This window comes from Coregonus clupeaformis, chromosome 24 (genome assembly GCF_020615455.1).
Source record: "Coregonus clupeaformis isolate EN_2021a chromosome 24, ASM2061545v1, whole genome shotgun sequence".
Classification (NCBI taxonomy): Eukaryota; Metazoa; Chordata; class Actinopteri; order Salmoniformes; family Salmonidae; genus Coregonus; species Coregonus clupeaformis.
The window spans coordinates 22,470,849-22,483,470 of NC_059215.1; the positions used below are offsets into that span (position 1 = coordinate 22,470,849).

General features: G+C 43.4%; 1 protein-coding gene across 1 annotated transcript in view; it reads left to right on the forward strand.

The window, feature by feature from the left end:
* LOC121538460 (beta-catenin-like protein 1) overlaps window positions 1–12,622 on the forward strand; it is a 28,131-nt gene that overhangs the window by 10,183 nt on the left and 5,326 nt on the right. The window contains exons 11-13 of the mRNA XM_041846489.2: window positions 250–431; window positions 7,888–7,985; window positions 9,984–10,064. Of these exons, the coding sequence (XP_041702423.1) occupies window positions 250–431; window positions 7,888–7,985; window positions 9,984–10,064 (361 nt within the window). The remainder of the gene's footprint in view (window positions 1–249; window positions 432–7,887; window positions 7,986–9,983; window positions 10,065–12,622) is intronic.

The window sequence follows — 12,622 nt, forward strand, 5'->3', positions numbered from 1 at the left end:
TTGTCTATGGAGATTGCATGGCGGTGTGTTCGATTTTCTACACCTATCAGCAACGGTGTGGCTGAGATAGCCGAATCCACACATTTTGAAGGGGTGTCCACATACCTTTGTATGTATAGTGTAGTCTGTGTGCCTGGCAAAAGACAATAATGACCTTGCGGCATACCTCTGCTGTAAACTATCTGTTGTGCCAGAGATAATTGAGCCCTTATTGTATTATGTATATTTTTTTGCACTGCCTCTTCCCAGGGAAAAGAAAATGTCTCGGACCAGCGCTCTGAGGGTCTTAGACCACGGCATGATTGGCCCAGAGGGTTCTGATAACTGCCACAAGTTTGTGGACATCCTGGGCCTGAGGACCATTTTCCCCTTGTTCATGAAGACCCCCAAGAAGATGAGGAAAGCTGGGGCCGCAGACAAAGAACATGAAGGTTTGCACATTTCTATACACTCCAAATTTCGTTTATAACAATGAAATCATTTTGCTTGTCTGACATTAGCGCAAATGCTTAGTTGTCCAACACCTGTACCCAAAACACAATTTAACAAGGCAGGAGATCTAATCAGGTTTGTCTCATGGCTTTTTAGTCTGTCGATTTTAAGTTATCAATCTAAACTTGATTGCTTTTTCTGCTGTTCCTCTCAGAATCCACTGTTGAGTTGTGAAATAAGACAAATGAAAGCATCAGTGCTTATCAGCCACCCTCCCTTTCCCCTTTTAGTTTTAGCAGGGGCGCCACTGCTAAATGAATATAGGGGAAACACTGCCTTCGCTGTCTTTAATTATATCTCATACGTCCGGACGGCCCACCCGAGGTGAACAAATTGGCTTCCTTTGTCTGTTTGCTTCATCTGGGGGACAGAATTAATTGACCAGAGACCTGCTTTGTGTTTTGAGGAGTTCTTAAAGGACTGCCAATAGCAAGTTGCGAGGGACTCCTTGTAGCTAGGTTAAATACACTACGACGCCTGCTCGTCGAACATCTCATTCCAAAATCATGGGCATTAATATGGAGTTGGTCCCCCCTTCAATCAATCAATCACATTTTATTTATAAAGCCCTTTTTACATCAGCAGATGTCACAAAGTGCTATACAGAAACCCAGCCTAAAACCCCAAACAGCAAGCAATGCAGATGTAGAAGCACGGTGGCTAGGAAACACTCCCTAGAAAGGCAGAAACCTAGAGAGGAACCAGGCTCTGAGGGGTGGCCAGTCCCCTTCTGGCTGTGCCGGGTGGAGATTATAACAGTACATTATAACAGATTTTTCTCCAAGATGTTCATAGATGACCAGCAGGGTCAAATAATAATCACAGTGGTTGTAGAGGTTACAACAGGTCAGTACATCAGGAGTAAATGTCACTTGGCTTTTAATAGCCGGGCATTTAGAGGTTGAAATAGCAGGTGGGGTAGAGAGAGAGTTGAACCGCCGAGTATGAAGCCAGACATAACAGGGCCTGCTAAAGCTTATCCCCCTGGTGCTCCCACTGATGGACCTCCTACTAGTCACAGCCAGACAGCCATGAAGAATGGTTACGCTACTTTGCTGTATGCAGCTTTGAATGCTCATAGTAATTGTGGGCTGAGGCCGGAGGACATCTAGGCTATAGAACAGTGGACTACAGCTAGTAACGTACCCTTGGACTTTAATAACCCTTTTCATATTCCTAGACCTGTCCCTAATGCATACCATCGTTTCTTGACTGAGATAGGCCTGTTTACTAAATGAAGATAATACTAAGCATTAGTTATTTTTGTGTCCTTACATCGTTTGCATTTTATTTATTATTGTGAGATCAATTATTTAGTGTAAGCTTTATTTGGGACTTTTTCAACTTTTTGAAAGTCAGTTTTTTTCATAGCAGCAATGTTTTAGAATGTATTTAATTTGATATTGTTTTGAGGTGCATGATTTCGCTCTCCAAACCTCTCCATCATAAACAGAGAGATTGATCCCCATGAAATCGCCTCTGAAAATATACTGAGGCCCAATGGCTGTGAATTGTCGGACAATATTTGCATACATATAATAAAATAATTAAGGGAAACAGTTATGAGAAGAAATATTGCAGAGGATCTTTTCAGAATGTGATGACTCACATAGCCTACCTTTTTAAGGTCTGTATTAATTTCCATGTCCTAATGTTGTGCATAGATAGAATGAGATTCTGGATGTACTGATGGTGGCAGACTATATTTAGCAGGCTAATGATGCACACAGTGTGATGGAACAGAAGTAAACACCTCATTTACATACAGCAGCACAATAGTTCTGACTGCACCGCAGCCCTTTGTAGTTTCTTTTGTTTTCCTTGGATGTCGAGCTAACGCCGCTGAGTGCTTCTTTAATATCTCTATTATTTTCCTGTTTTCACATGATACTAAAACTACATTAGAAGAATAGGAGCTGCAGTAGATAATTTTTATTTTTTTAATAACTTTGTTTCAGGTAATAGACTTAACAAATATTGTGATCAGTGCACAATACCGCACTGATTTTAGTATTTTACCAGGGAAGTTTACTGAGAACACGTTTGCATTTACAGCAATGACCTAGGGAATAGTTACAGGGGAGATAAATGAGCCAATTGGAAGCTGGGCATGATGAGGTGGCCATGATGGTATGAGGGCCAGATTAGGAATTTAGCCAGGACACCGGGGTTAACATCCCTACTCTTACAATATGTGCCATGGGATCTATAGTGACCACGGAGAGTCAGGACATCTGTTTAACGTCCTATCCGAAAGACGGCACCTTACACAGGGCAATGTCCCCAATCACTGCCGTGGGATATGTTTTTTTGACCAGAGGAAAGAGTGCCTTCTACTGGCCCTCCAGCACTTCAAGCAGCATCTGGTCAGGACCGACGCTGTTTAGCTTCAGTGGCAAGACAGCAGTGGGATGCAGGGTGGTATGGTGCTGGCCGATCTACCAGTAGTCTCAATCCTTTTAACTCAAACTGGATAATTAGTTGCTTTATTAGAGCCCTGTTCAGTATCCTGTCTTGTCAATGAGGGATTTTGATAATGGGGAACTTATCCATACCTGCATACAGATATCTTTGAATTGGTTTGGAACTTGGTCAATCCATTTTGATGTTGCTGATGCCCAGCAATGACAGGAGCCATAATGAAGCCATCACATGATTGTCGTCAATCAAAATAACTTATGAAACGCAGCCCAGCCATGTCAGTGATTTTCTTCCCCTGGACTATTCTAGTCAGGTATTGTGGGAGTTTGCCTCAGACAGTGTAGACGAGAGCCCGTACCTTGCAGGGGTGCCTGTGGTCTGGCCGGGTTGATTGCTTTCCTCAGGACATGGCTGGTTCAGGTTCAATCTGTCCCCAGCAGAGAACTGTCAGGACCTGCCACCCTCAACCTCCTCTACTGCTCCTCCTTCTCCTAGCTCAATTGCCTGCCGTGGCACTCTTTGCTATTTGCATGTTAACTTGATGGCTGTTCCAGGTTGATGTGTAGCAGCTTTTAGACCAACAGCATCCCTTGCAAATGGCTATTACAACCACGTCTAATGTGCGCAGTGAATGAGTAATTAAGCTATTTTATATCATGTAGTCAGAGTTCTCAGTTAAGAATCAGGCTACTACTCTACTTATCTTGCTATCCTATATGTATACTGAATAAAAATATAACCGCAGCAATTTCAAAGATTTTACAGTTCATATAAGGAAATCCATTAGGCCCTAATCTATGGATTTCACATGACTGGGCAGGGGTGCAGACATGGGTGTGCCTGGGACGGCACCCACTGGGGAGCCAGGCCCAGCCAATCAGAATGAGTTTTTCAAAAGGGCTTTATTACAGACAGAAATCATCTTCAGAGGAACAGGAGCTAAAGCAGTAGAACATTTGAGGTGCCGGTACTCAGCTCCGGTGAGCTCCTGCCCAAGTCAAGCACTGTTTCTTATCCCTTGCGCAAATAGCCTACAGCTGTGTCTGTACCGAGCTCACTGGCGCAGGAAACTCTGAGGGCCCAGAATATTTTATACAATGTTGCAAGTTCACTAGCGCAAGCTTCGGGCCAGACCCAGTTAATAGTTGATGCAATGTTTGAAGTTCGTTGCAGACAGGCCATGTGTAGCCAATGTGATTTATATAATATTTATTTTTATCAGGATATTTTCTACCTGCAGGCTGTAATGTTTTTATTTGTTGGCTTTGTGTAGGCTATTTTTACATAGTTGGCAATGGCAGTAGAAGTTAATTTTTAGGTTTATCATTTTCATTTAGATTTGGATAGACTTTTGATTAACCACATGACAATGATTTTGAGATATGAAGATGTTATGAATTAAATTAAACTGTCACGAAAATGTGCATATGAAAACCATAACTGGCACGCAGATCGGTAGAAATGGTAAGATAAATTGGCATTCCACATGAGAAAGGTTGCCGACTCGTCGTGTAGCCTATTACCGGCAACTTCAGGAGAGTAATGGCAGAATCTGCGAAAGCCAGCAGGAGCGGGAGGAGAATAGTTGGGTCAGGTTTTTTATTTATTTCAGGTTATCTAAATCTCTTGCGCCCTCTTGAGGCAGCAAACTGTAAGCTTAAAGCATCAGACAAGCTCAATGCATATAGTTGATTTTATTTATGGATAAATAAACATGTACACATTTTTAGCAATCGATTGGTCGAAAGAACAGACAACTTTTGATCAACAAATATTTTTTTTAGGAGGGGACAGCCCTAAAACAAATTTGTGAACACAATTTGAGGGAAATAAGCTTTTTGTGTGTATGGAACATTTCTGGGATTTTTCATTATAGCTATAAAAAAAAACATGAAACATGGGACCAACACTTTACATATAGCTCCTCAACCATGAATGTGATCACCACGCTAGACTGAGACGGTTCATCACAGGCACTACACTAGCTCTCCCAGTGACTGGTATTATTTCCTCATTAATGTTTTCCACTTGTCCCCCACTCTGAGCTGCAGGGGCTGTGATACGGAAAGCATTGTGTTGTCAGTCTCTGCTGCTGCTGATTTATGGAAGAGGGGGTACTAGGGATTGGGATTGTGGTAGAGGGAGCAGGGTGGTGGTGTAGCCTGTGTGTTCTCTAAGCTCATGATGAGTTCTACCAGCAAAGTGCAACATGCATATCCTACCATCATTCACCAAGGAGGAGAGAATGCAATTAGAGCTTGTAAAAGCACACTGCAGCATTGTGCTACTCTCTGAGAAACAACCATCAACCATGCTGGTCCTCTATCAGTTGGGAGACCTAAGACCAATATTGCAGTCTATGCTATATCTTGTTGTGATGTGCCTTTGATAAGGGTAATAGAGCTGCATCATTTTTCTAGGTCACATCTAATGAGCAGTTGGCCAATGTGGCCTTCCTGTATTGAGCGAATGGGGTTACCGTCGTTATTATGTGTCTTTGGTATGCACCGTGCCTGTATTTGATATAGCATTCTGTTTTTGCTGCTCTTTGTTCTTGGTGGTTTGCTTGTTGTTGTTGAGTAAAAGCGAGGGTAATGGGGTAATTTACTTACATCTCCTACGCTGGTGCCATCAATCTTTGTCAGCCATTTTCCTTACAATTTGCATGAGTCCATTAACACACATTAATCTGTATTTAAGTGAACTGACAGTCATTTTGTTTGCCTAATGGTTTGTTAGTGAGCACAGGGAGCTGTATTTGACTCACTGATTAAAATTACATTGATCTGCCTGATGTTTTATAGAATTGTGATAAGGAGAGAGTTGGATAAATCATTGATACATTTAATCAACCATATTTCACTAATTAAGCACGTTCACATATTCCTACACTAATTACATTGGTGCATTATCTTCTTTGTGACCACATTTAGCCTAACATAACCCCTCAAAGTTGGACCAACCATGTGGAACCAACCAAGTTTTGGTATAGAAATTACTGTAACCGGAACATGTCTCAACCTCAACCCTTCAAACCAAACAGGTAACACATAATTTAGTATTAAATGCGGTAAGTAGGCCTAAAACCTGCAGCAGGCTGCAATTCATAATATTGTGACTGAGATACATACATGTAATGGAGCCATGATTACTGCACTAGGTGTTGAAGCTGAAGCCTTCTATCACACTTGGGGTGTAATCATCAGTCTGTGGAAAGTCACACTGTGACCATGGCCCTGTTGCTAATGGCTTTTCTCATTGAGGGGCTCTGGAGCGTGGTCTGGTGCCACTTTAGTGAGCTAACTCATTCACACACCCTATTCTTCTACCCTCGTAACAGAGAGGAGCAGGCCTGCCCTACAGTGAAGCCCAGGTGAAAGTCTACTACTGTATGTAAGGCTCAGGGCAGAGTTTAGCTCAGAGATTAGTTGCCACTGACTCCAGTCCAGCACGTCTCCCACGGCATGCTCCAGCCCAGGGAGAGTTTTAGCAGTGGTCCCAATCCTTCAGCAGAGACACTATTTATTCAGCCTCTAATATTGTCCTAATTTATCCAGACGGCCAGCCACCACACCTCCACTGTGCCCATGTGACACTGGTCCTCCGGAGGGCAGGAGAGTGAGAGCTGAGACGGCACCTCCTCTCTGTGGTGCTGTCTGATTTAACATGCTGTTGCTCTGTTTGTGTACCTCCTGAATTAGAAATCCCTCTGATTGTACAGTATTTGGTAGGGGGATTTGGAGGGGAAACGGGCCTATCACTGTACAGGCTTATCACTGTGACTGCCAAAAGATGGGTTTATAATTAGTAAGATGATGGTTGAAATGTTTCAATTATTTGGCTGTTAATTTTCATAGAAAAGCTATATATTTCTTCCAATTTCTTGTCAGCATAGTGGAGCTCCTAAAGCTTGAGAGGTGACAGCAGCTCCTCTCATGCCATCAGTAGTCTAACACCCCCCTCACTGGATGACAAGGGTGTCTTAATCGGCATCGATCTTGTGCAACAAATGTCAGACGCCCCCAAATTTGCTGGAAACAGTGTTCTGTATGTGGACAGTGCCCTGTAGCAATCAATAACTTCCCACGGTGATGTCAAGGTGCTGACTACAATTACCACTCGGGTTATGTTGATAAATTAGTGTCCCCAGAAGTTGCATTCCTCTCATTATGTGCAGACAGTAGAGGGGCTGTCCACTTGGTGACATTACATTATGATGGTAGTTAACTCTCATAATAAACATAAACAGTAAATGATAACACTAGAGAATAGAGTTGTGAGCTTGCTTTGTGTGGCACTTATCTCTCTTCAGAATGTGTTGTTGAATGGCACATGGGAGAGCAGTATTGAGCACCTTGCTGAAGACAAGTTTTCAAATCAAGAATCAATTATTTTGCTTGTTGCTTAGCAACTTCCAAGATGAGTTGAACAAAGAAATTGACCTCTTATTAATTAAGTCAAATTACAGTCTCATACCAACATGTGACTGTTTTTACTCCATATTTTCTTATGTATTATTCTGTCAGATTTAGGCCTAAATGTCAGATGCAAATGTAAGCTGTAACGAAATGGATGTGTCTCTGGGGTAGAGTAAATGTTCTGTGACGCGTGACCAACTGCCTTTTGTTACTAATTTTGTCAATTAACCAGAGGTTTTGGAGCCCAAGGTCATTAAATGGCCGGCAGGGATGTAGCTCAGTTGGTAGAGCATGGCGTTTGCAACGCCAGGGTTGTGGGTTCGATTCCCACGGGGGGCCAGTATGAAAAAAATATATAAATAATGTATGCACTCACTAACTGTAAGTCGCTCTGGATAAGAGCGTCTGCTAAAATGACTAAAATGTAAATGTAAAATGTAGCTCCCGTCACTGTGGGTTCAATAACACTAGGCTACTTCTAACCCCTCGTGAAGATGAAGCTGAGCTACCTTGATGAAGCCACAGTGGGACTGATATTGTTCTCCTCCCTTTGCAGAACACGTGTGTTCCATCATAGCTTCCTGCCTGCGGAACCTGAAAGCCCAGCAGAGGACAAGGCTCCTCAGCAAATTCACTGAGAACGACTGTGAGAAGGTGAGATCTTCACTGGTCTACCACTGTGTGCAGATTATTTTCACAGCAATATTTCTTAAAAAGTACATCAGGAAAAACCAGCCCAATTTTTGAGGTTTTACATGTTCACTTCCCTGATAGAGATCCCCTTGTACTGGTGTGAGAATGTATTGATCAGCCTGTGACTGGTCACTGTTAATGACTAAAATATTGATCCTGTGGTGGAAAGAGTTATTAACCTCACCACATACAGTGCCTTGCAAAAGTATTCATCCCCTTGGCGTTTTTCCCATTTTTTTGCATTACAACCTGTAATTTAAATTGATTTTTATTTGGATTTCATGTAATGGACATACACAAAATAGTCAAAATTGGTGAAGTGAAATGAAAAAAAGAACTTGTTAAAAAAAAATCTAAAATTTTTTTTTGCGGAAAAGTGGTGCATGCATATGTATTCACCCCCTTTGCTATGAAGCCCCTAAATAAGATCTGGTGCAACCAATTACCTTCAGAAGTCACATAATTTAGTTAGATTGCACACGGGTGGACTTTATTTAAGTGTCACATGATCTGTCACATGATCTATATAGTATATATACACCTGTTCTGGAAGGCCCCAGAGTCTGCAACACCACTAAGCAAGGGGCACCACCAAGCAAGCGGCACCATGAAGACCAAGGAGCTCTCCAAACAGGTCAGGGACAAAGTTGTGGAGAAGTACAGATCAGGGTTGGGTTATAAAAAATATCTGAATCTTTTGAACATCCTCTAGGGCACCATTAAATCCATTATAAAAAAATTGAAAGAATATGGCACCACAACAAACCTGCCAAGAGAGGGCTGCCCACCAAAACTCACGGACCAGGCAAGGAGGGCTTTAATCAGAGAGGCAACAAAGAGACCAAAGATAACCCTGAAGGAGCTGCAAAGCTCCACAGCGGAGATTGGAGTATCTGTCCATAGGACCACTTTAAGCCGTACACTCCACAGAGCTGGGCTTTATGGAATAGTGGCCAGAAAAAAAGCCATTGCTTAAAGAAAGAAATAAGCAAACATGTTTAGTGTTTGCCAAAAGGCATGTAGGAGACTCCCCAAACATATGGAAGAAGGTACTCTGGTCAGATGAGACTAAAATCAAGCTTTTTGGCCATCAAGGAAAACGCTATGTCTGGTGCAAACCCAGCACCTCTCATCACCCCGAGAACACCATCCCCACAGTGAAGCATGGTGGTGGCAGCATCATGCTGTGGGGATGTTTTTCATCGGCTGGGAGTGGGAAACTGGTCAGAATTGAAGGAATGATGGATGGTGCTAAATACAGGGAAATTCTTGAGGCAAACCTGTTTTGTCTTCCAGAGATTTGAGACTGGGACGGAGGTTCACCTTCCAGCAGGACAATGACCCTAAGCATATTGCTAAAGAAACACTTGAGTGGTTTAAGGGGAACATTTAAATGTCTTGGAATGGCCTAGTCAAAGCCCAGACCTCAATCCAGTTGAGAATCTGTGGTATGACTAAAAGATTGCTGTACACCAGCGGAACCCATCCAACTTGAAGGAGCTGGAGCAGTTTTTCCTTGAAGAATGGGCAAAACTCCCAGTGGCTAGATGTGCCAAGCTTGTAGAGACATAACCCAAGAGACTTGCAGCTGTAATTGCTGCAAAAGGTGGCTCTACAAAGTATTGACTTTGGGGGGGGGGGGTGAATAGTTATGCACGCTCAAGTTATTTCTTGTTTGTTTCACAATAAAACATATTCTGGATCTTCAAAGTGGTAGGCATTGTTGTGTAAATCAAATGATACAAACCCCCCAAAAATCAATTTTAATTCCAGGTTGTAAGGCAACAAAATAGGAAAAATGCCAAGGGGGGTGAATACTTTCGCAAGCCACTGTACATGGCCATAGACATACTACATGGTAGCCTTTGGTGGTCTGAATCCTATTTTCTCCCTGCATGAGGGTTTTGTATGCATAGCGCCTTGCATTGGTGTCTGATGTCTTCTCCCTCCGTCCTACAGGTTGATAGACTGATGGAGCTGCATTTTAAGTACCTGGAAGCTGTTCAGGTGGCTGACAAGAGGATCGAAGGAGAGAAACATGTAAGGGTCTTACCTCTCGCCCCCCCCCTCTACCAACAGCTTGCATTCTAACCTTGACTGGCAATATCTCTGAAACAAGAGCAGATCCAAGTGTCTAGATAAGGAGAGTCCTTTTAGAGAGGCTTGTAATTGTCACAACTTCAGGACTAGAGGCTAGCTTGGAGAGGGGCTTGGTTCAAATCCAATGACTTAAGTCATTGTCAACATTAAAAAAACTTCACCTCCTGCTGCATGGACCCACTCAGAATATGCTGCTGTGTGAGTGGGTGATGTTTGTTTGTTGTGGCTGGAATCCCTCTCCATTGTTATGGACAGAGATGGCCAATAAGATCCAATCAGCCTCTGCTAAACAAGGCAGTGTTTCAGTCTGATGCCCTGTGGTCCCAGAGAATGTGTGAGGTCCAGACTAGTCTGTAGGCTGTGCTCACTCAGACAGATGAGAGGAGACCGATAAGAGATGAGGAGTCTCTTCTCCAGCAGGGGGGAGAGAGGGCAGGAGAAGGTAGTAGAGTTTTAAGAGGGAGATAGCTTTCAGATTAATATCTGATGAGAGATTAATTATTTGCAAAGGAAGGGTGACAGCTTGAAATTCCCGACTACTTTCAAGTGCAAGCATGACCAAGTAATAACCAAAGAGCCCATTTTCTGTCTTCACAATCTTGATGCACATGGATACTCCTAGTTCATTGTTCAAAATGTTTAGTTATAGGTTGAAGAAACTTAATTAACTAGTCACAATTTCTTTAACTATCTTATTTCAGTCCTGGCTAGGATGTTCTCTCATGTCTTGTACACTACATGGCTAAAAGTATGTGCACACCTGCTCGTCGAACATCTCATTCAAAAATCATGGGCATTAATATGGAGTTGGTCCCCCCTTTGCTGCTATAACAGCCTCCACTCTTCTGGGAAGGCTTTCCACTAGATGTTGGAACATTGCTGCGGGGACTTGCTTCCATTCAGCCACGAGCATTAGTGAGGTTGGGCACTGATGTTGGCCGATTAGGCCTGGCTCGCAGTTGGCGTTCCAATTCATCCCAAAGGTGTTTGATGGGGTTGAGGTCATGGCCCTTCACTGGAACTAAGGGGCATAGCCCGAACCATGAAAAACAGCCCCAGTTCATTATTCCTCCTCCACCAAACTTTACAGTTGGCACTATGCATTCGGGCTGGTAGCGTTCTCCTGGCATCCGCCAAACCCAGATTCGTCTGTCGTACTGCCAGATGGTGAAGCGTGATTAATTACTCCAGAAAACACGTTTCCACTGCTCGAGAGTCCAATGGCGGCGAGCTTTACACCACTCCAGCCGACGCTTGGCATTACACATGGTGATCTTAAGCTTGTGCGCGTCTGCTCGGGCATGGAAACCCATTTCATGAAGCTCCCGACGAACAGTTATTGTGCTGACGTTGCTTCCAGAGGCAGTTTGGAACTGTACAAAACATAAGGAACACCTTCCTACTATTGAGTTGCATCCCCTTTTGCCCTCAGAACAGCGTAAATTCGTCGGGGCATGGACTCTACAAGATGTCGAAAGCGTTCCACAGGGATGCTGGCCCATGTTGACTCCAATGCTTCCCACAGTTGTGTCAAGTTGACTGGATGTCCTTTGGGTGTCCCAGTGTCCGTTTGGAATGGGCTATTTCTTTCTCGACAAACTGACCAATAGAATAGGTACAATTTTCAACTATGGGGGATAGTAGATTGACATGGGCTAGTGATTTTGCTGTTCGGTACTTGTCTTGTTGGCTGAGGAAAAGTAAATGTGGACAGTTATTCTAACGTCTTCAAAGTGCGCATCAGAATTCGGTAAAATGGACCGCACATCGTTGCATCCTCGACTTGCATGTTAATATGAATTACAATAACCTAAATGTGATTTCTGTCATTCTGAGTACCGTTGGTTGACGCCCTTATCAGGTTACGCAGCCATTGCACATAGGTCGGCACATTTTCCTAACGGAAACCCTGCTGCAGCCCCTGTCGGGTTAGTCAGGTCTCTGCTGACTGCAGGCAGGGAGCGAGGAGTAGTCTTAACTACCGCCAGCTCCTCTAGTAGTCAGCCACACTATCCTAATGGTCATGCTATAGACGGAGACATGCAGACCCTGCACATTCGGCTTGCAAACTGCATTCATAACTGGAGGTTTCAATGCTGAAAGGATTTCAAAGGATCCAGAAATGCAACTTCCTCTCGCCTTCCCCCACCTTGCCTATAGCCTAACATACCTTTCTTCCAATTTAAGCGTACGTGGTTGGTTTTCAATGCGTTGGCTATTTTTGCTCCTCTTTCTCCCCTCATTAAGGGAATGGAGCTGTAGCTCAGACATCCATTACCTCAGCCTCTGTGTGCAGGAGGGCTCTGGCTGAGGGATTGATGGGAGCTGGGTAGGGATCAGGCCTGGAAAGGTCCTATATCTCTGCCTCATCTCCCAGCCAACTGCTGGAGTCTTATTGAGCCTTGTGATTGCTTAAAGTGTGTATGTATGTATGTATGTATGTATGTATGTATGTATGTATGTATGTGTGTGTAGACGGCTATGTTTGTGTGTGGGTG